The sequence below is a fragment of the Grampus griseus genome (genome assembly GCF_964374135.1).
Source record: "Grampus griseus genome assembly, chromosome: 7".
NCBI classification, from domain to species: domain Eukaryota; kingdom Metazoa; phylum Chordata; class Mammalia; order Artiodactyla; family Delphinidae; genus Grampus; species Grampus griseus.
In genome coordinates, this window is record NC_139001.1 from 27,731,311 (window position 1) to 27,755,846 (window position 24,536).

The following is a 24,536-nucleotide window of genomic DNA, read 5'->3' on the forward strand; positions in this document are numbered from 1 at the left end:
GTGTGCAGGCTTCTCATTGTGGTGGCTTCTCTTGTTGCAGAGCACGGGCTCTAGGCATGCGGGCTTCAGTAGTTGTGGCACGCGGGCTCAGTAGTTGTGGTGCACGGGCTTAGTTGCTCCACGGCATCTGTGATCTTCACGGACCAGGGATCAAACCCGTGTCCCCTAGGCAGGCAGATTCTTAACCGCTGTACCACGAGGGAAGCCCATTCCTTTCATATTTTAATGCTATATAGAACTTAAAATCATCTTCAAATCAACAGCAAGATGTTGAGGGTGAATAATTAATTATATTTAGAGACATTTATTTTCAGAACAAAAATTAATGTTTCAAATTACGCTAATTCTCTTAAACATAATTTTACCACATATGAACAAAACACAGAAAACCATCGTGCTACAATTTTAGATTCTATGATTCCAAAATCAAGTTGTTCCTTCCAAATTGGTACTAAAGTCTGTGATTATCTCTGAAATTCAATTCTCTTGATATGATTTCTTCAAGTTAGAACCTATGAACGCTCATCCATACTACGAAATGCAAGACTAAAAAACAAACAAACCTTTTATTCTAAAGTTAACATATAAAAAATTATCAATGTAGCCATAAAATTGAAAAGATTATTTTCCCATAACTTCAAGAAAAAATTTTGACATGCTTTGGAATGTTAAGTGAAAAGAACATGGTCCAAAAATGCAGGTTATAGTCTTTGTTTTGTTACACTGGCTGTGTGACCTTTATCTGTGTGGGCTTTAGTTTTCTTCTCTAGAAAATAAAAAGGTTGGTAAAATGGACTCAAAAGTTCTGTAATTATACTGGCTTTCTGCTCTTAGTTCACTTCTTCCCTCTTACCGTGTCCCAGAATATTTACTTTGTATGCATGTTTTATTTTTTCAGCAAGTGTTTATTGAGTGTCCACTCTGTGCCAGGAAAATTACAAGGCATTAGAATATAGAAGTTGAGAAAAATATGGTTCTTGTTCACAAAAGCCTTTCAGTTTAGTGGGCAAGATGGACATTCAACAAACAATCAGAAGCATTATACTTGATGATGATCTTGAGAAATAAAAACCTCACCGTGCTCTGCAGATTATAATAGGTGACCTAATTTTGACTGGGGGCAACAAGGAAGCCACAATGAAGAAGTGACATTTAAAGTGAGGAGTAGAAGGAAGCATATCCCAGCCTTCCAGGGGTACAGGGCAAAATGAAGAATAGTCTTGAGAGGGGCAGACATGGACAAGTTCAAGGAACCGAAAGGGAAACAACGAGGCTAAGGCAGAGAGCATAAAGGGGTGCAGGCATGAGTGACAGGGTCTCCTCTGGACTATCAGGGATGTTGGCTTTTATTATAAGTGCGGGATGTAAGCTTTTTATTATAAGAGCTCACATTATTTACTGTGAGCTCACTAGGTAGGGACATTGACCCTGAAATTAGAATCTGAGCTCCACCACTTACTAGCTGAGTGACCTTGGGCAGTTTCCTCATTTAGAGTTATTGGGAGGATTAGATCAATCAATGTAAATGAAGTGTTTAAAACAGTGCCCAATGGTGGTAAGCACTTTGCTGTGTATGTTGTTATTATTAGCATCATTCTTCCTGGCTTCAGGACACAGAAGAGCTCAGAGGAAGGAGTACTACACTCCAGGTGCTGAGACCAGGGCTCCAGGTGCATCTCTTCCCATACAGGCTGTTTCCACAGTAAAGTGAGGAAACCTTAAAAGGAACTGAGATAACCCTGAATTGTAATAAAGAAACAAAAAGGTAACTTTAAGTGAACAGAAAGGTGCTCTTGAATCTCTTCTCTGATTTTTGAGATTAAATGGATGTTATGATATTGGGAAAATATTTAAGAATTCTTGCTTTGCATTGCTCATAATATTAGTCCTAGAAGACGAAAATGGCATCCCACCTAAGTTTCCTTCAAAATGTATTGAGTGTACCATCATTTCTGGTTCTCTTTCATAAATGGTGAATCTTTCAGAACCTCTATAATCACCTAACTGTACTGTTTCACATTGCAATTTAGAAACCTCAGCAAATAAACTTCTCATCCACACTGCTGATGTGAGTAACTAAGATCTGTAAATAAACAACAAAGCTTTGGATAAAATTCAACTATTTCAGTGGAAAATGTCCTATGATTTACTTTTTTCTCCACTGTTCTTTGCTTCAATTCCTAATAATTTTACAAGGATCCCTTAGATTTTAATAAGCCCTTCCTTTTCATCAAAAGAAAACACAAACTTAATGTTCTTAAATTTGCCTCATTTTTATAATATTTAATTACCTCTTATTTATCAATTCAAGTACAAGGTACTGAAGACACAAAAAGTATTAAGACATGGGTTATCCCTTTAAAAAGATGGTAGTAAGAGATGGAGGAGCAAACATAATAAAGGAGGAAGAGAGAGAAAGGAAAGTTAAAGGCCTGGAAATGCAGATAAGGTTAGCATATCAGGGCATAAAAGGGAAATCAGAGTAGTAAACCCCAGTTAATTTATAAAGTTAATTATCTTCTTTAAGTTTATTGATAATCTCTCAGGGATCTAGTTTATCACTAGGTTTGATGGGATGGTTTATCACTACATTAATACAGCAGCACTTCATTAAAATTAATATGAGTTTCTAAACTGAAGTCATTCATTCATTCATTTATCCACAATCCATTTTTTTAAATTTTATTGAAGTATAGTTGATTTACAACGTTGTGTTAATTTCTGCTGTATAGCAACGTGACTCAGTTATACATATATCTTCTTTTTCATATTCTTATCCATTATGGTTTATCATAAGATGTTGAATATAGTTCCCTGGGCTATACAGTAGGCACCTTGTTGTTTATCCATCCTATATACAATAGTTTGCATCTGTTAATCCCAAACTCCCAATCCTTCCCTCCCCCACACCCTCCCCCTTGGCAACCACAAGTCTGTTCTGTATATTTGTGAGTCTGTTTTTGTTTTGTAGATATGTTCATTTCCACAATCCATTTTTGAGCTTCCCCTAAGACTTAGAATTGGGTCTAATTTGATAACAGGCTGCTGTAGCAAGGGTACAAACTGGCTTCTCTAAAACTTCTATACTTTATTTTCCCCTCTAAATATTTACATCAATGAGCTTCTGAAGTGAAGATTCCTCTTCAATCTCTTCTACCTTGCTATCTGCATTTTTCCTATGAGATAAATAAGCTTTTACCTGACTATCTGGATAGATCTTACAAAACCTCAACCACATTAATGGCTGTCCTTCTGGATCCATCATGCCAACATGCTGACACACCTTGTCCAAAAGAAAACAAAATGAGAAAAGTAGGAAACTGGAGAACAAAGAAAGACTGAAAAAATTGGTTAAAAATCAGGCTGCTACTATTTACAACAGCCAAGACATGGAAGCAACCTAAATGTCCATCAATAGATGAATAGATAAAGAAGATGTGGTGTGTGTGTATATATATATATATATATATATATACACACATATATATATATGTGTGTGTGTATACATATATGTGTATATATATGTATACACACACACACAATGGAATACTATCCAGCCATAAAAAAGAATGAAATAATGCCATTTGCAGCAATATGGATGGACCTAGAGATTGTCATACTAAGTGAAGTAAGTCAGACAGAGAAAGACAAGTATCATAGGATATCACTGATACGTGGAATCTAAAAAAATGATACAAATGAAAATATTTACAAAACTGAAATAGACTCACAGGCATAGAAACAAACTTATGGTTACCAAAAGGGAAAGGTTGGGGGGGCATAAATTAGGAGTTTGGGATTAACATATACACACTACTATATATATAATGGATAAACAACAAGGACCTACTGTATAGCACAGGGGACTATATTCAATATCTTGTAATAAACTATAATGGAAAGAATCTGAAAAAGAATAGATAGCTAGATAGATAGATATAAATAGATATGTATTACTGAATCACTTTGCTGTACACCTGAAACTAACATAACATTGTAAATCAACTATATTTCAATTAAAAAATAGACAGAAAAAATCAGGCTGCTATATTACTTTCAAATTATTTAACATTTAATATTGGGACATCAGTCCTTTTTTAAAGATGTATATAATCTTGGGTTAATACAAGAAAACCAGGAAAACACAAGGTGGTATAATTTCTTCATCAAACCACAGAGAAGCTAATACCATAAACTCTTCAGGAAAGGTCAAGAGTAAACATTTCTTTTTTTTTTTTAATTTTTATTTTAAATTGGAGCATAGTTGATTAACAATGTTGTTAGTTTCAGGTGCAGAGGAAAGTGATTCAGTTATACATATACACGTATCTGTTCTTTTTCAAATTCTTTTCCCATTTAGGTTATTACAGAATATTGAGCATTTTGGTGAGTTTTGTTAGACACAAAGTGTGTGATTTTGTTTTCTTTTGTAACACAGACATAATATACAGGCAGATAAGTCCCACGCAATACGACTGCCAACTCTAGTCTTTTTTGGACTAGACAGTCCAAAAGAGTATGGAATCCTCTTAACTCCTTGGGGAAAGTATGTGAAATAAAAGCTTTAGGCAATGTTTTATAATAAATCACACTATCATTTTTCTCTCTCGATAATTCCTCTCTTCTCTTGCTATTACATCTTTGCCCCCTCCTCCTACCTATTACCAGGTGATCAGGTGGTCAGAACTTTATAAAATAATGGCTGAAAAGGGGGAAGAGTTTAAGGACCGCCCCAACTGCTTGAACCTATAAATGCTCATAGATATTTTGAAGTCCCGGAATTTTCCCTACATGTTGGCAGATTAAAGGGAGGGTATGCGCTTTCTTCATGGATTGCAGTGTCAGCCATGAATAAGGGTCTGATCCCCAATCCAGACTTTCCCAACAGCTATTGCTGTAATGTGAGGTTTAGGAAACAAAGTGACAGACAAACTTTCTCTGGGTTTTAGCAGTAGTTTAATTATGCATCTTTTTCTTCTTTATTTAAACTATACAGGTTTTTAAACTTACCCCGATAGCTGCTAAGATTGGGGCTTGATAAATCCACTTGATGTCTCCAGCACTAAGTTCCCAGCATCTGAGACATGAAAAAGAACTTCCATTAAAGAATCAGCAAAGCAAATAAGCAGTGAGAGGTAACATTTTGTTTTACCAAAAATTCCAGACCCAGGTTTTTGATTAAGAAACAAGTAGACAGGGAAAAAAAAAATCTCCTAAAACACCCAAAACAGTAAAAAAAAAAAAAAAAAAAAAAAAGTATAACAGTCCTGGTTTCCATACTATTAGCTACTCCTTGGGGATAAGTAAAGTATTATAAATAGTGGTTTATTATTTTTATGAAAGAGTCAAAACTATGTTTCTAGAGCCACAAAAAAATTAGTCTTCTAAATGTGGTACCACTGATTCTTTATTTTTGTTATCACTGGAAAGATCCATAACAATTAAACCTTGTTGATAGAGAAAGTCCTCTCACTTTCAGAATTTACCCCCTTGGTTGTAGAACATTGACATTAGTACATTCTTATCCACAGAAATGCAACAGAAAACTGACAATCATGCAAATGACTCTTGTTGATAGGAATGTAGAAGAAAACTGAATGCAAATGATTTTTGTCCATAGAAAGGAAAATTAGCTGTGTTTGGTGGAATGTAATTGCTCAGTGATCTGTGAATATTGACCAGTTTTTACATTTATTTGTAAAATTATTTCAGTGTACATATTACTAGATATAAACATGTAATTCTTTTATTTCTCCTTTGAACAAGTTACAACATCTTACTGGTTTCCTCATTACTTAGTGAGTTAAAAAATCTTGATAGGTGCTCATTTTATATTTGCATTAGACCATGATTTTATCTTCTATTTTAAAAAGTTAGTTTTTAACAGTACTTAATAAAAACACTATTTGATTTACTTATTTGTTATATTTATTTTCTGCTTCCTGCTCACTCCAACTAGAATTTAAGTTTACATAGGCAGGGATCATTGTTGGTTTTGTTTTCTGTTACAAGTGCCTAGAACGGTACATAGCATGTAGGAGGTCAATAAACATTTGTTGAATCGAATTGAATTCAAAGTAAGTTAGACCCAACCTCACCCAATCTGGTTTGTGGTAAAGGTCTTACACTAGAATAAATGGAACAGAGTTGAGAAAAACTAGTTCCACTTGAAACTTTAATGTAGCACTTTAAATGGTTTTTTTAAATTAAAGATACATAAATAAAAGCCTTCAGTTTCTTTCTCCTTAGACAAAACCTAGCATTGATTGTGGCAACAGTAAATGAAATTTTATAAAGAAATTTTAATGATATAATGATAATTTTTAAATTCTGGATAATAAACATTAAGAAAGTTACTTTTAAATTAATGAACAAATTATGGATAATAAAAAGCTATTTCAACTATTCCTTGAAGGTAAAACATTTTCAGTACACATGTAATAACAACATATTTTTTAAATATAATTTTGTACATAGGCAATACATTCTCATTTCAAAAAACAAACTATATAAAAAGATAGACATTGAGACATCTCAGTCCTCCCCATGTTCCTGTATACCTCTGACCTCACCTTTCTCCTTACAGATAACATCTTTTATTACTTTATTGTATATGCTTTCAGTATTTCTTTATGCATATACAAACACATACAAATATTATAATCTTATTTTCCCCATCTTACAAAAATGCAATGTACACTCTCTTCTGTAATTTGCCCTTTCCTTTTAATAGTATATTTTTAATTTCTTTCCATATCAGTACCAAGAAGAGCTTAGTAGCCCAGCATTCCATTGGAAAGAGGTACCACAGTTAAATCAAACAGACCCCTAGACCAAAGTGTAATTCTGGTCCAGCCACACTGAAATCTGCAAAGTCAATGGGCTTGAAGACTGAATAAGAATGGAAATCAAACACAGGGACATTTCATACTTGCATACACCTTACTTGTTTACACATTATTGAACATTGCCCATATTATTTGTATGCATCTATTTTCCACATTGTTCAGCCAGACAAGAAAGATAAAAGTGTTAGAGTCGTGCAAAACATCTATCACACTACGCTAAAAAGGCTTCCCACTGTAAGGAAAGTGGTACATATTGTGAGAATATAAATTGAACATTGATTCACTAAATTCTGGATTTCATAAATTTGGATTTCATAAATTCTCTTTTCAGCTTTGACATCTGGTAATATCTTCATAATCTTCCCTCTTTGCTTCAATGACATTTCATCGTGGTGTCTCCTAACACACTGGAATTCAATTACACAATTTCAGCTCTACAAAATACTTTTATCTGGAAGAAGGTCAAACCAGCAGCTACTTCTAAATACAGGAAAAACTTGACTCTGATCATTTTCAATGTCAAAGTTTCAAATTTGCCCTTTGATAAGAGGCAACTGAGGTTTCAGATATTTTAAAGAAAATGCTATTAATCCTTATTTTTCATTAATTGTTCAATGTCCCAGCTCACACCGTGTTTGTTAACATGGCTGAGAAACTACCCTCTGTCCAGAATTTTTTAAAATAAATTTTAACACTCTAGGAAATGCAGGACTAAATGTCGATAAAAACGTAGTTCTGAATGGTAGAGCATGAAACACAGTAGTCTGTATGCTGAATGGTATGCTGACAGACTAGAAAGTAGGATTTCCTGCAGCCAGGACTGGAAACAGGAAATGCATTGTTCCACCAGAGGGATCCAGGGAATTATATTGATTGAATACTGCATTGTCTCCACAACTCACACTCTGATAAGAGTAGAGGAAGTGAAGTTCCCTGAGAGCCATGCAGATTTCCTAGGAATGATGGAGTGTATCTTTTCTTGGTTCTTTCAATTGCAAGCCCTAAGGTTCCTGCTGGCATCTCTTATCTCCTTTGAATGAGCAGGGAAAAGGTAATAAGGTATCTTGTAAGGTGCTTTTGCTTTTGTAAGTAAAAAGAAAAACAAAATTATTCACTTTTTAAATCATTTGTCCCATCTAAACTACCCAACTATCTTACCCTACCTTAGTCAAATAACACTTTGATAGAATTTTAGAACTGGAAGAGACTTCTTTTGTATATTCTATAGAGTTTAGAGTACCTTCTAAAACTGGGTCTTATCTGCTCATCTCTAAATGTCCAAGATACAGAGAAAATCAGAGTTCTAGCTTTGAAAGGCCAGATCAGAAAAAGATAAATCGCAACTATAAGAGACATGAGCAGGGGCCCCATCTGTCCTTTGGAGATGCTCCAAGTCTGCTCTCTCCACTTGAACTTTGTGACATGGCACTATACATAGGTCAGATGATGACACTCAAGAAAACCCACAAAAACTTTTTAACTTAGACAAGCTGAATTTCATGAAAAATCAAATCTGGCAATTATAAAATCATGCCATGAATGTGGTAATACAGTTTTATTTTCTATGCAAAATAAATATAAAATGACCCCTTAACCCAATTATCGCACTCAGATCAGGGCACTATAGAATTCAAGATTTTATTCTAAGTAAGGTAGGAATAAATATTTTATGCAAAAGAGTCACATGATCTAACTTATATTTAATATTTTTACATTAATACATCTGGTTTAGAGCAATATTTAGTATCAGCTGTATTTTTCAAAGTATTACGTACCTAATGGATTTTTCCTCAAAAATGATAAACATGTATTTCTTATTTTTTCAGCAAAAAGACTTATGATTATTAATGACTTAATATCTAGTTTATGATTTTTTTAAAAATGCAAGATAACTAAGAAAACTAATTAATTCAATATAAAATGTACTATGAATATATTTGCTTTCTTTCCTTGCTCAAGGCCTAGAATAGCTGTTGAATGGATGAATGCGTCAAAATTGCTCCAGGCTAGCTGTAGGCTTTGGAGATGTAACCTGATATCTCTGGGTCTCATTCTATGCATCTCTCAAATGTGGGGATTGGACCAAACAATGCCTTCCGTTCTACCTTCTCTAAAATTCCAAATCTAAGTGATTTGGTTACACATCTCAGGGTAAAATTATTTAGCATTATTTAGCACCTCTTTACTGACTCAACCTCCCTCCCTCCTCTAAGAAATCAAACAGCAATGCTGCAAGTTTTCTTTGAGATTTCCAATATCGCTGTGTAAATGTAACAATAATGATAACAATGTAGATAACGTTAACCCCCAATTGTCAACAAATCCAAATGGCATAAAGAGATAAAGTAAGTAAAAATAAAACCCTGCGGGACCCTACTGGGTACAAGCCCCTCTGTGTCCCCACTTCTTGTTTGTAGAAAAAAGCTCTAGTCTCCAAGGGTTTCCCCAAGTTCCAAAGAGCAGACTCAAACAGTTACTAATTAGTGAAGTGAGAAAATGCAGAAACAAAGGAAAAGCAGTCAAGCAAGAAAAGTAATAATAGCTTGAAGAGCAGAGTCACAGGACTCCTAGTTCCTCCTGAAGGGATACAGGTAACAATCTGATGCATATCTTGCATTGTTCTGCAGAAACTAAGACCCCTACCCTGTGGAGGATGTTGACTACATGCTGACCACAAGCATGTAGACCCTGGACTGGTTGGAACCAGAAAACTGATGATTAAGATTCCTAAAACATCACCTGGTTACTTCACCACCAACCAGTCAGAAGAATGTCCATGAGCTAACCATGCACCTATGACTCTCACTCCTAATGTTGCCTTTAAAAATCCTTGCTCCAAAGCAACAGGGAGTTAAGGTCTTTTGAGCATTAGTTGCCCATTCTCCTTGCTTTGCGTCCTGCAAATAAAAGCTGTACTTTTCCTCACTACAATCCAGTGTCAGTAGATTCGCTTTGCTGCTCATCGGGTGAGTGAACCCAAAGTTCAGCTCAGTAAAAATAATGCAAAGCTGCAACCTAAGTGTCCATCGACAGATGAATGGATAAAGGAGATGTGGCACATATATACAATGGAATATTACTCAGCCATAAAAAGAAACGAAATTGAGTTATTTGTAGTGAGGTGGATGGACCTAGAGACTATCATACAGAGTGAAGTAAGTCAGAAAGAGAAAAACAAATACCATATGCTAACACATATATATGGAATCTTAAAAAAAAATGGTTATGAAGAACCTAGAGGCAGGACAGGAATAAAGACTCAGACATAGTGAATGAACTTGAGGACATGGGGAGGGGGAAGGGTAAGCTGGGATGAAGTGAGAGAGTGGCATGGACTTATATATACTACCAAATGTAAAATAGCTAGCTAGTGCGAAGCAGCCACATAGCACAGGGAGATCAGCTAGGTGCTTTGTGACCACCTAGAGGGGTGGGATAGGGAGGGTGGGAGGGAGGGAGACGCAAGAGGGAAGAGATATGGGGATATATGCATGTGTACAGCTGATTCACTTTGTTATAAAGCAGAAACTAACACACCATTGTAAAGCAATTATACTCCAATAACGATGTTAAAAAAAAAAGAGCAAAGCCAGTTAAGTTCTAGAACTGAGGGAAAGCTGATGAATGGGGAGTTCTGGAGCAAGGCTGCACCTAAAGATAATGATCTGTAGACTTCAGATTTGTGGAACAGTGGTAGTTCTTTGTAGAATTCAGGTGCTCACATAATGTGGCATTTTTTTCACTGCACAACTGACAAAATGCTTCTGAAGGAAATACTCAGTGACTCAAAACAAAGGTATGGGCTCAGTGAAAGAAAGAAGCAAACAAAAAGGAGTTGCTGTCAGGAAATGTACACGATCTGTGGATATTAAACTGTATTCTGTTAACAGGGAAGAATGCTCAGCATTACTACATCTATAAGTTAAAAGTGTCTCTCTTAAATCGCCTTTTCATGTATCATAAGTGTATTAGTCTGCTCGGGCTGCCATAACGATGTAGTATAGACTGAGGGCTTAAACAGCAGACATTTATTTTCTCACAGTTGGAGGCTAAAGTCTGAGGTCAAAATGCAAGGCACTGTCATCTTGCTGTGTACTCATAAAACCTTTACTTCATGTGCAGACACAGAGAGAAGGAGCTCCCTCGCGTCTCTTCTCATGAAGACACTAATCCTATCATATCAGGGCCATACCCTTAGGATTTCATTTAACCTTAATTACCTCCTTAAGGGCCGTATCTCCAAATACAGTCACACTGGGGATTAGGGCTTCCCACATATGAATTTTGGGGAGACACAATTCATTCCAAGCAATAAGTTTGACCATGAAAGCAAAGAGCAGGCACTGAATGCTTCTCCATGTTCTCCTTTTCTTTCTTTGACTCACCATTACTAAAAACAGAAATAATATGAAAAAATGAATGTTTCAGTCTCCATTCATCATGTAGCATCCAAAGAGAAACAGACAACTGGGGGGCTAGTGATTCCCTAGGATGGATTCCACTTCTAATGTGCATTTGTTTTATCATTTAAGAATATTTAATTACGCTATAGAAGACAAGAGAACAAATGGGGTGGATTAAACCTACAGTTTGCATTAAATGTAGAGCACATGCATGTTAAGCACAGGTACTAAACATCTGGGGCAACTGAGCACTAAATATTCACGATGCGCTAAATATATAAGAGGCACAAAGTATCCCCAAATATGCAGGAAGTACTTGATAGTCTTGATGTCTTAATTCAGCCACTGATTGGTGGAACCCATGGCCACATATCCTTTGCCCAAAGAATGCAAAAAAAACCCAGAGCTGCTCAGCAGGCTAAGTGGCAAGCTAGAGCCATGGCCAGGTGAACTCGCCCTTATATCTCTCTGAGACAGCAAGTGTGTGTCTCCGGCCCAAGGCACCTTCTGTCTGTGGGTCCCCTTGTTGCAACCACATTTCTGGTCCTCATAACCACACCATCAGTGGGGAAGGCTGATGTGGCAGAGAGAGTGAGAGAGAGACCGAGAGGAGATGTGAGCACTGCCTATCCCAGGACTCAGGTAGTGCAGTCCTTTCTGTGTGCATGGTATCCTAAGTGTGTTAACTTACCCATCTCTTTCCCTTTGCTTCTCACTGTATGTTTCAAATTGATTTCATAAACCATGGAGTTTATGACCATCCTAATCGGGTCTGTGAGTCTTTCTGTCCCATGACTCTGGGATGGATAGCTTGCTGGTAATGTATCAGAGGCTACAAGGTAATTTCCCACATAACGTCCCTAAAGGGCAATGTCATCAAGAACAGCAGCAAGTCTTGAGAAAATCCCAGGCTCTTGCTTTACCTCTTCTTGTTTCCACTCACCTTGCATCAGCCAGAGTTGCTCGTGCCACAGCCCAGGCTGTAACAAATGCCGCTGGGAACCCTGCAATCAGAAAAGGATTCAGACAATCAGAAAAGGATTCAGAGACCATATTTCTTTTGAGATTAAGGGATTTTTTCTTATATTCATCACATAAAAATATACTATTAAAAGGTGAGAGAGAAACACAGGCATGAAAAATGTTGCTATGTGAATATGAAAAGTCCACTTAATTTTCATCTTGTCCGTTTGAGAAGGTAGTGGTACACTTATGTTATTCGTTCTCAAAAGTCTGAAGATGAAGACTGGCTCTATTTTCCTTTGAAGGGTGTAAGGTTAAGCCATGTATGGAGGGGACTGAAGTTCCCGGGGTCAAAGGCAGGCGGTGGTCGGTGCATCCAACTTTGCCTCTTGAAATGCCGAAAGCCACATGCTTTCCAAGAGGAGTGAAGCAACAAGAGGGACTCATGAGAAGTGGCAGGAAGGCTGTTGTTCTAAAATACTCAAATTTTCTCATTCTAAAAGTTGAAGGCATAGAGAGGCTATACTGCAAGTTACAAAAATTAGGAAGTTTTGATCAGTTTAGCCCTTCTTTTTTTGTTCGTATCGGCTCCAGACAGAAGCATTTGCAGGCACTGAAAGCTTAGCAAAGGGTGGTGCTATATTAGTTTGATGATTTGAGCATGACATATTTGTCCTTCATAAACAATAAACACCTATGAGCTTGCAACATCAACTCTATTATACTGACTTTCCATGAGTCCTTTGCCCCCAGTAAAGGTTGACTGCTCAGTTCACGCTATACCTGGACTCTGACATCACAAAAAATCACAAACCATAACTTTTATGCAGCACTGCAATAGAAGATCAAAGGATTTAATGGATAACTCTTCATTATGTGGCCTTTTAGAAAGAAGTTTTAAAAAAAGGAAGAGAAACCATAGGAAGCACTTTACAAAGAGAGAAAAAAAATTGAACTCAGAACATTTTTTTAACACAATATTCTTTACCTTTTAAAAAACACATTTTTAAATTTTCAGATATATTTTCTAAGCAAAAATGTAAACATAAAAATAGATTCAGATGAAAAAAAAATTAAAATAAGGTGATATCCCACAAAAGGGAATTTCTTTGTTCTCCTTAGTGATCTAATTGAATTTAACCTCAGCCTGCCTGTGTGGCTATTTAATTTTATGACTCTATATTCCAATTTTATTTATTGTTTTTATATAACTCCTTTTTAAAAAATTCTGCTCGAATTCTATGTTCTAGGAAATTTTTGTCAAAAGAGATCTACCCAATTCTGTTTAATTCTTAGGTTCAGCTTGCTATTCTATCTATCTATCTAGTCCACCTATCCATCCATCTGTATAAACATATATCCACTAAGCACTTATTAAATGCCTTTTCATTTGTTAAGGACTGTTATAGTCTCAGAAGATTAAAAAAAAGAACAGAATAAACAATATCTCCATTTTCCTGAAACTTATATCCTGGTATGGGAGGCAAAATTAATAACACAACTTCAGTTATCAATTAGCGCTATGAAGAAAAAACAAGAATGATAACTATGTAATGGAGAGAGCATGGCTCCTTCTGACAGAATGGTTCAAAAAGGTCTGACATGGATCCCTTTGCTGTTCTACTGCCTTGGTTATCTTTAAAAAATGTCTGCCTTTGATCAAAATGTTCACATTTACTCATTTGCAGGTCTTCATCTTCTGCTTCCTTTACAATCTCCTGATCAGGCAATTTCCTGAATGATGTTCTATATATAGAACATTGATTAATGGTGCTGGATTTGGAATTGTGTCTTAAATGATAATTATAGCAAATACTTTATATCAGACACCATGTCTTAATGAAATTGCTTTTCTCATCCTCTTGGAAGACCCTCATTCACAAGATGAGCACAGAGACAACCATAGAGGAATAAAGAATAGAAACCACCTTGAGGCTTTCTAAGAATTTTTGGTCACCAATCTTAGTATCACATTATTATGTAATTAAGAACATATAAACAAAGGGAAAAATCTTTGAAATCTAGACGTTATTTTCAATTTAAGTGTTACTTTAAGTAAATTTAATGTAAATTGGAATGTTATTCTATATTTGCATTTATCTTAAGAGCGGAGTTATTTTCATAAAATACATCAGTATAAATAAGTGATTCTGAGAGGGAGGCAATCTCTGGTCTCAGAATAAGTAGACTCGAGCTTTGGTGTGGCTTCATTACTATTCTCCCTTAAAATGAAGGTTTGGACTAATAGTAGTCAAAAAAACTTTAGCAATTAAACACTTTCTTCAAATCAAAACTTATTCTGCAGCCCACTGCATAAGCCAGAGATGCCTTGAAGCCAAAGTGGGGTAAAAGGGTCTTGCCATATTGGCCCATGTAATTTTATCTTGTTTTGGACACTTCAGAGTCTTCATAGAACCCAACCTCAGCCTTACCATCCTCCTGAAATGCTACTGTGGCATTGCAAAGTCATAGCTTGATCATAAAGTGTAGAGTTAACCCTAAAAATTAGAAACCCATCATGACATGGGGATTCCCAGATTTGCTACAGACATACAATGTCTTACCAGAAACCTTGATTCCCCTGGGAATCCAGTCTATGTTGACTGGTCAGACATGAAGCTCCAAACTATGTATTCAGTTCCCTCTCTACTCAGTGCAGGATGCTAGAATTTAGTATCTATCACTTGCTGATTCATTCTTTGAGGAACCTAGAAATTCGTCTATATAATTTTGATAGAATTGTTCTCAAGTCTCATAGGACTCTAAGGCCAATACTGAATGAGTCTTTCCTCTCTGTAAGGAAAACTGCAGAGCCTTTAAAGTTTTCCATTGTTACAAAGGTGAGTGTCTATTTATGAAACTTCAGAAGAGTTACCCTCCCCTGAGATGGAATTACTACAGTAAACAAAAGAAATCTTTAAAAAATATATCTAATTCATAGTCTAAAATCTGCTCTAGAAGAAGAGTAAGGCATTATGAAAAAGGACCAATCTAAAACAGAAGAGCTACAATAGAAAAGAAAATGTTTACTGAATTAAATATTGCCAGTGGGCAGAAACTGTAGAAGATCAATTGGTGGAGAGGAGGTGGAATCTTGAAACCGGGTGAACCCACAGAGATAAATCTACATAATGGTTACAAATATAAATTTGACTATAATTTATTTTCTTTTAAACAGATAATAATCTGTAGAATTTTTTAATGATAAGAAGTAAAACCCAAAATTACATCTTGAAGGTCTGGAAAAAGTAATAAGCAGGGAGAACCAAATTCCTTATCTTTCATAAAGTAGGGCCAAAATATAGATCTCTTATTGACTCTAATGGTTAAATATAATTTTAACTTTAAGATAACTTTAAGGTAGAATTAATAGTGACATTAAAAATCATAGGGCAAGGGAGAAACAGTTTTTCTAGATTTTTAAATTCAGCTTAAAGCAAACAACAAAGATTTTTAATTGTATAAAGGTGTCATATTGACTATCATAAATAATTTTATGAAGAACAGATTTTATAAATTAAATATTTTGAATATAATACATATGATGAGAATAGGCCTACAAAAAATAAAATAACCTAAAGGGTCAGACTCCATGCTTCTTGTGTGCTGGGACTTTAACATATACCTTGTATTTCAATTATATATGCTGCCAAATGGATGATCAAAAAACGTTTGCTGGATTGAAATAATTTTATACAGAGATAATAAAACCGGAAGTGTTTTCTGATTATTTTTCTCCTGATTATTTTAAGATAATACAAAATATGAAAATATTCTACAAGAAAGCTTGGCAACAGGGATGTGACTACGTGGTATAACCAGGATAGGTGTTTTTATATGATAATACATACATTCTGGCATCTCATCTGACAGGTGAAAATTAAGAATGGCTGCTAATACAGAGGTAAATTACCACATTCAATAAGGATAAAGAAGCAAGAATGACACTTTTTTTCCTATTATGTTGTATATTATATCCCCAGTACTTATTTACCTTATAACTGGAAGTTTGTTACCTTTTGACTGACCTTTTAAATATAGAATTAAATATATTTTTTAAATATGTAGTTGGAACCGAGAATAAAGTGTCTTATTCATGAGAAAATTGAGCAGGGATAGGAAAAATTAAGAAAATGGTTAGTTGAAAGAAAAGAAGCATAGTCATCATTAGAATTTGCCTTTACTCCTCTATACATCTTGTTTTGTGATAAAGATATACAAAAAGGTCATTTTAAATATCTGCCTTCAATTTACTAAGGCAGACATGGCATATGTTCCTCTTTAGATGGTAATTTCCTTCCCTGCCAACTTATTATTAAGAACCAGCAAAATCAATGTAAATAATGCAACTCCACATATCATTACAAAGTGAGTAATAAAGTGCTGAGTATTTACCTAGCTGAAGAGAGCTTTAAGTTATAATAATTGGGTCCAAATGAACAACAAAGGAATCCAAGCAAATTCACTTCTCTAGTGAAGCCAATAAATCACTGGAATAAAGTCTGAAACTGGGTTCACTATGGATTAGTCTAGCAAAGGATCCTGCAAAGCAGCTATAATGTTTTGATATTTATTTTTCTTATAGAAAGTTGGAAAAATGAGTCTGAAATAAAAATGATATTCTAAAATCATACTCTCAGTGTTGAGATAAGAGAAAACAGTCTATTAATCAAATAGACTTGGATATTTACTTCAGTAGCAGAGAGAAATTCTTAAAAGAATATTACTATTTTGGGGGGCTGCCCTGGTGTCCGCCTGCCGATGCGGGGGATGCGGGTTCGTGCCCCGGTCCGGGAGGATCCCACATGCCGCGGAGCGGCTGGGCCCATGAGCCATGGCCGCTGAGCCTGCGCGTCCGAAGCCTGTGCTCCGCAACGGGAGAGGCCACAGCAGCGAGAGGCCCGCGTACGGCAAAAAAAAAAAAAAAAAAAAAAAAAAGAATATTACTATTTTTTAATTATATATGCCCTAGCCTAGAGCATTTATTTTTTTGGAGTTGCAAAGAGAGAAGCCAGAAGACAGACCAACTATAGCACCATAACTCTGTAAATATTACTTGTTACTGTTTTAATTGTGGTTAATTACATAATATTGCATGTAAGATGCTTTTTGTAACGTGATCTTCCATGTAGATACTACTTGCTTTCATGCATGTTCTTAAACCATTTGGTGAAATGAAGATTTCAAGTTGTGATGCTTCTCTACTGTAATTGTCACTCTTATGACAAAATTTTGTGGACAAATAATTAAAGTTGTAAAGGAAGGTGAGAACCTCATACTTGCATAGAAGCTCACTGGAACCCTCACTGTTTTTTTAATTCTCATTTTCAAAGACAGATTTGAAAACTAGTTTCCTGGGTTTCAGTGAGGCAAACTCCTGATTTTACAGAGCGACAGACTGAGTGATACAGCCCAAATAAGAGCTGACAGGGGAATTTGCTATCAAATCAATATGTAAATAAAGAAAAACAAGTTTATTACCAGTGTGACCAATGTCATAGAAAACCAAAAAATAAAATGGAACTCAGACAAATTCATTGTTGAATTTTCTATCAACATCTTTACTAACTTCTAGTAATTATGTGGGTACACAGATATAATTTTGCCTTGAAGGCAAACTACCAAAAACTGTTGAGAAAATTTCCAAAGTACCCTAAACAAATAAAGTGTATCTTTTTTTATTTTAGTAACTGTTAGTCAAAGATAAGGGAGAGCCTAAAAACAAACCACTTTCATAAATTTTTATTCACAACAATTATTATTTCATAATAAATAACGCTTGACAGTAAATTGACCCTTTGTCTTCTTAAAGGTTATTAACTAACAGGAAATTCAATATCCTTTACTTCATGTTTTCAAATGTTAAGACAATATTAAGACAAAACAGGCCAAAAAATTCTTATTTTGATGGGGAAAAAACCTTCAAATTTAATCTTGAGCCACTTAGTTGATTTTTTTCCCTGTGCTGAGCACGTCATAATTTGGATATTAAAATAGCAATTGTTAATATTGAGACTTCTTAATTTTAACCACGTATGAGTTTTAATTTTTCTTAAATTATAACAAACAAACAACATCCTTTCTCCACATCACATTAAGTTAGTGCCTAATTCAGTAATCCCTCTAGTACTGACAAGGCATTTTTGGAATGTGAGCTGAATATCCTTTTTTTAAAATTATTTATGCCGCAAGTAATTTGAATTATTTCCTTCCAAAAGACATCCACGTAATTAGTTTGTAATTTGCATTGTTAAATGCAGTCAAGATGGTCCTATAAATTCCTTTCTGGCATTCTCATCATATGACCTAGAATTACAAATCAAAGGTGCATCATTATAGCTTAGAAATTCAAAAATCAAAATTTTTAGGACGAAATTATTGTTAAATCAAGATATTGACATAAGATACGATGAGCACAGCAGTTCTAAATGTGCATGGCTAACAAGGTATTTCCCCCAAAGAATCCTCTCAAGAATCTGGCCTAAGAACACTAACCCTAAGTTAAAAGTGAAAAGTTTGTTACCACTAGGAGGATTATAGACTTGATCTTAATACATTTCCTGAATAATTAAAGAGAAAGAAAGGATAAAGATAGAATAGGGAGGGATTATTTCGGGAAAATGACAGAAAGAATGCTAATGACAGGCAAGACAGAAAGCCCTACAACCCATAATCCAGTTGAAAAGGAAAGGAGACAGAAATGCCTTACCCCAGCCTATCAAGGTGAAGCCCCACAGGTACTTGGTGTCCGAAAAGAACGCCACAAAGATTAAACTATGCAGATAGAGGCCTTCCACCAAGATCCAATAGTAGTTTGTAGCCAAGAAGTAAATAAACATCACAACAGCAATCTTGCACCCAATCTGTTACAAATAAACCAACATTGCACCATATTAGAATTCCTAATCGTACCGGTTCCAACATTAGACCACTAAAAAGCAGTTCCTCCATTTATTTTTTTATAATCTAATATCTCTTATACCTGGGAAGGCCAAGACTTTTGAAAGAGACCAGAACAAAGTTATTTTAACATAGCATTTCTAAGACTGCTGGCTTGATTCTATTTTTAAAATAAGATTTTTATTCCTTTAGGGGTTACAAGAAATCACTTTTCCTTAAGTTTTCTTGTTTATAAAAATACCTGATCATCAGAGAAAATTAGGAAAGTAAAGAAAAGCATAAAGAGGAAAACTTAACCATCATTCTACCATGAATTTATTTTATTCTGGTCTTTTTTATGCCCCAAAAGTTAATGGCTTAAAATGATAAACATTTAATATGTCTTATGAATCGATTGATTGGCTAGATGATTCTGCTGATTTGGGCAAAGCTCAGCTAATCTTGGCTAGGCTCACTCATAGAGGTCTACCCTCAACTGACACACCATCACACCTACTTCATTCTAGTTCATTTAAAAAGTCACAAAGCCAATCCAGAATTAGAATCAGCAGAGACAACAACGATCTACAGGGCAAAGGGCAAAGATACCAACAGCATTAATTCACACCATCAATACAATCAATCTATTCTACCTAATTTCCAGATATATTGCTTCAATGGTGATAATGCTTCTCATTAACTGAATTATTGGGTGATTCTACTTACTAAATAACAACAGGACGTTTAAGAGCAGAATCAAGTACCATGGAATCTTATTTGGGAACAAGTCTTTGAGGCTACAATAAAGGAACTAAATGCCCTGGGTTTTTAAATCCCAAGCTCCTGGTCTTGCAGGTGGGCTTTTTACTTTTGAAAGTGGTGAGCCATGCAAGGGCTCATGGTGAAAACACTTACATATTGTGATTTGTCCACAGGAGGCACTTCTACGGAACTCTGTAGGTCATCTTGCATTATCAGGGACTGCAGCTCCTTTACTCCTATGTGAGCATGGACCACTCTGTCCTTGACAAAGATGCTCGCAGCTCTCAGCATGAAAGACACAAATAAATGCATGTGGATATAGTTCCTAGTACAATGCAATCGTCTATGGAGAGAAAATATTCAGTATTTAGATTTGAATAAAATTAGAAATGGAGAAAGAAAATACATAAATGAGCTCAAACTCCTCCCAAAAAAGAAGAACTAAACCTGAACAAAGACAGAAACAATTGGGGTCAAAAACTAAAATGTAGCTTTTTGAGAATTAATTACAAATTTATCCTGATCAGCTACCATGGTTATCCAGATTATGCAGTGTTAAATATTATGCTACATTATACTATAGCATTACATTATACTATATATTAAGGTAATAAATAATCGATGGAGAACCACCTTGAACAGGGATAAGCCTTATTAAAACTGGAATGTTCACATTTTCAATATATTCTCTATATGAAAAAGTAAGATATTTTGATAGAATTACACAGTTTTATTTCCTAGGAATGTTAGAGAGAAAACAAGCTTCCTTTAATATACAAAGCTTTGGAATTATAAAAGGATCTTAGACACAAGTTAAGTCAGTAACATACTCAGGAGTAGATATAGCAGCATCAACTAGTACAGAAAGGTAACTCCAAAAAAAAAAAGATTTCTTTTAAGTTTGATTAAAACAAAATCAAAAACACCAGGAAAAGGGATGTATAATCTGGTCAAAAGGCCCAGCTCTACCATTGCTTGACTATGAAAAAAGCTGAGCTTCCGTGTACAATGAACACACTGATACTACGTCTCTTCCTGAAAAGACAAAGTACTCAGGTATAAGGAAGTAAGAAATGTTTTAATCCAGAAGAAAAAGAAGAAATGTTTTAATCCAGTAATATATTTTTATATTTCATAATATAGAAAGAATCCACTGTTAAATACTCTGATAAACTATTATGTAAACTGAGGAATTATTACTTAGTCATTTGTATCCTCCTGAAATTTCATGTAACTCTTATTCTCATAAATATCTATCTATTATTTTGAACAACCACAGCTAACTTTGATGTAATGGAATGAACTCTGGATCCGAGTCAGAAGATGAAGGTTCTGTTTCCAGCTGGACCACCTATGACCTTGTGACTTTGAACACTGAGCTTCAGTTTCTTGTCTCTCAAATGAGATCATCCCTGCCAAGCCAACTTCACGAGGTTATTTTGAGGAACCCCTCTACAACCCCACAAATGTGATCGTGTTACCCTTCTAGTTAAAAACTTCATTGGCTCCCTGTACACTACCTTATAAGACAAAATTCAAAGCCCTTGACAAAAGCCTGTAAAACCTAATGCTACAAAATCTAGTTTCTCCCTGGCCATTCCCATATGGCCACTCCTCCCTAGGCATCAAATGCTGCATTCATATGGGACCCTTCTATATTCCCTGTGTATACTCTGCTCCTTTGTGCCTCTGACCTTTGTACATTCTGTTCCCATCATTTGGAATGTGCCAAATTCCTTCTCATCATTCAGTATCAGCTCACACACCAGTTGTTCTGGGAAATCTCTCTCCCTTATCTTGTTAGTTTTAGACTAGTTCCTTAGTATTCCCAAAGCCCTTTATGAAGCCTGCATTACAGTACTAATAATATTTTAATTGATAATCATCTAATGTGTCAGTTTCTCTCAATGGTGTATATACTACTTTTCTGGTCTTCAACATATCTTAACTTGGCCTCCATCAATACCAAAAAGGGACTATCACATGATAGAGAAAAACGCTTGTTGAACCAATGGACTAGTAAATCAATAAAGCAAATGCTTTGGATATATAAACTACACCACTATACCACTACTATATGAGAAACTGTTGGAAGTGGTTGGAATATTACAACTAGTCATTATTTATTAATTCAACAAACATTTACTGAGCACCAGGACATATCAAGTACTACTGAGAGTGCAGCAATGAGCAAACAGAAAAAAATAAATGCCTACTCTTGTGTGGCTTTACATTCTAGAGGGAGAGACAAAAAATAAAAAGATAAATAAGTAAAACATCAGATAATACATTAGACAGCTATAAATCAGAGGAGAAAAGTAAACTAGGAAATAGGTATGAGAAGTTTCAAGGAAGAGAGGATTGTAAGATAATAGGAAACAAAATATAAAATTTTTCTTTTAGTTATAGTTTCTGTTAATTTCTAAATCCTCTATTTCCATTTTCTAATGTATCATCTAACCTCACTCCTTCTTTTCCTGCATATAATTTAGCACTAAATTTTTTCAGTTGTACAATCTTAATTTAATATGTCTCAGAACTGTCCATTTCTATCCAATCCCCAAGGCCACTGCCCTAGGCCAGGCAACAGTCTTCTTGTCCTGATGACTCTACTAGCATCTTCCAAATGGGCTTCCTACCACCAGTTCACACTCCACCTTACAATGCACGTTCCATGTCACTCCTCTGCTTAAAATCCTTCATGGCTCCTCTCTGGCTCTTAGGGTGAAGTTCAGATTCCATATACAGGTCTCAATACCTTCCCAGGCTGCTTACCTCTCTAGCCTCAGTGTCCATCACCTGCCTACAGCAAAATTCTCAATTCTCAGAAATTCCATGTTTTTTCTTGATCTAAACTTAGGTTTGGAACTCTCTCCTCAGTTTCCTCTTTTGGTTAAATTTTGTGTATACTCATGTGTCATTTGGGAAGTCTTCTCTCTTGTCCCTCCTCTGTCCTCCCAAATCACTATAAGCCACCTGAATCATAGCACTTCTCAAACTGTAAACTCATTGTTTTCTCAGCTATTTGTGTCATAAATCAGCTGCAAGCATCAGCCTATACACGTAGTTCACTGTTTTATCACCATATTGGCTTTCAAAATTCTGTGTTGACTTAGATTAAGTTGAATTGAATTAGACAAAAGTTTAAGTGGATAAAAATTAAACCACAGCAAAAGCAATAAATACTATTTCTTTATATATGATATCAAATCAATTAGAGATTATTTAAAATGAATTTCTGCCCTATGGCACCAAAATCACTTGGGAAAAGTGAAATAAGTCTTTACATCATGAGTGAAAATTTTTGTAACTCACTTGACAATAGTCTACGTCACTTTGCAAAACTATACTACAATGCAGATCTATTGGCTTAATGGTTTCATACTGCTTTGATGCTTTAAGTTTTTAAACAAACAAACAACAAAGAAGAACCCTGAATTTTTCATCAAAAATAAATTGTCAAAGTCAAATAATTTTACACTACAAAGTCAAATAATTTTACACTAGGCTGAATTCAGAAACTTGTGTTTGGGAAAAGTATTTGGAGGTACAGATTATGAGAGGTCTGTGTCTTTGATGAATAAGAAACAGAACTACCCTTTCATGGAGAAAGTGACTGGGAATCACTCACCTGAAGTAACCAATGATGAGAATAGCCACAGCCAGAGATCCAAAGGAGACAGAGTAACCAATAGTGTACATGACATAGAGGCGTTCAAAGAATTCTTGCTGGAGGGCAACAGATTTAATCAGAAAAGCAGGTTTGAACAAATAATTTGATGTAGATAAACTTAAAAATCATGCTTTTAACCTCTTTAAAGATAGGCAACGTGTGACCACATTCGTATAATATACAGGTTATTTTTCTGGCCTTCCTTTTACTCCCTAAATTCAAGTCAGGGTTAAAGATATAATTAAAATATTTGGCATTTCTTCTTGCTTAAGCGAGGCCAAATTCAATGTTACAAAATTTACTTCATGTATTTTTACAGTGTTCATTTTAACTAATTGGAACTGTATATCTAACATGTGATATTTGGAGTAAATAAAACACATATTACAGACTATTTTAAAACTGGTAAAAAAAATATGTCACTTTTGGAATATTACTTCTAGTTTTCTTTAGCTTTTTTATTGAGCTGTAGTTTACATGAAACAAAATGTGCAGATTTAAAATGAGCAGTTTGATGGGTTTTGACAAACCAGGTTCGTTGTGCCACTTGCTAGTCAAAAATCCACCCACCACCCACCCCCAGGTAAATACTGTTCCAATTTCTGTCACCACAAATTGGCTTTATCTGTTCATGTACTTCATATATTTCTCAACTGTTCTTATATTTCTTGGAATTATATAGTATATACTCTTTTTGTCAATATACTGTTTTGATATTCACTGATATTGTTGCATTAATCAATGGTTCATTCCTTTTTTTTTTTTTTGTATTTTAAAATAACTCTAGATTCAAAAGAAGTGGAAAAGATAGTAAAAAGGGTCCTATGTACCCTTCACGCAGTATCCTCCAATGCTTACATCTTACATAAGTTCACTAAAATATCAAACCAGGAATTTGGCATTGGTGCAGTTCATGTGTTTACAGTTTTGTGTCATTTTATTACATATGAAAATTTTTGTAACCTTCTCTGCAATCAAGATACAGAACTATTCCATCACCACAAAGAT

General features: G+C 35.2%; 1 protein-coding gene across 2 annotated transcripts in view; it reads right to left on the reverse strand.

Annotated features, from left to right (window-relative positions):
* Positions 1-24,536, reverse strand: part of PTH2R (parathyroid hormone 2 receptor) — a gene marked incomplete at both ends in the record, with an annotated part of 104,194 nt that overhangs the window by 23,656 nt on the left and 56,002 nt on the right. For both annotated transcript variants that reach the window (XM_082658552.1, XM_082658551.1), the window contains 5 exons: positions 5,011-5,077; positions 12,195-12,255; positions 18,924-19,077; positions 20,009-20,198; positions 23,487-23,584. In XM_082658552.1, the coding sequence (XP_082514678.1) occupies positions 5,011-5,077; positions 12,195-12,255; positions 18,924-19,077; positions 20,009-20,198; positions 23,487-23,584 (570 nt within the window). The remainder of the gene's footprint in view (positions 1-5,010; positions 5,078-12,194; positions 12,256-18,923; positions 19,078-20,008; positions 20,199-23,486; positions 23,585-24,536) is intronic.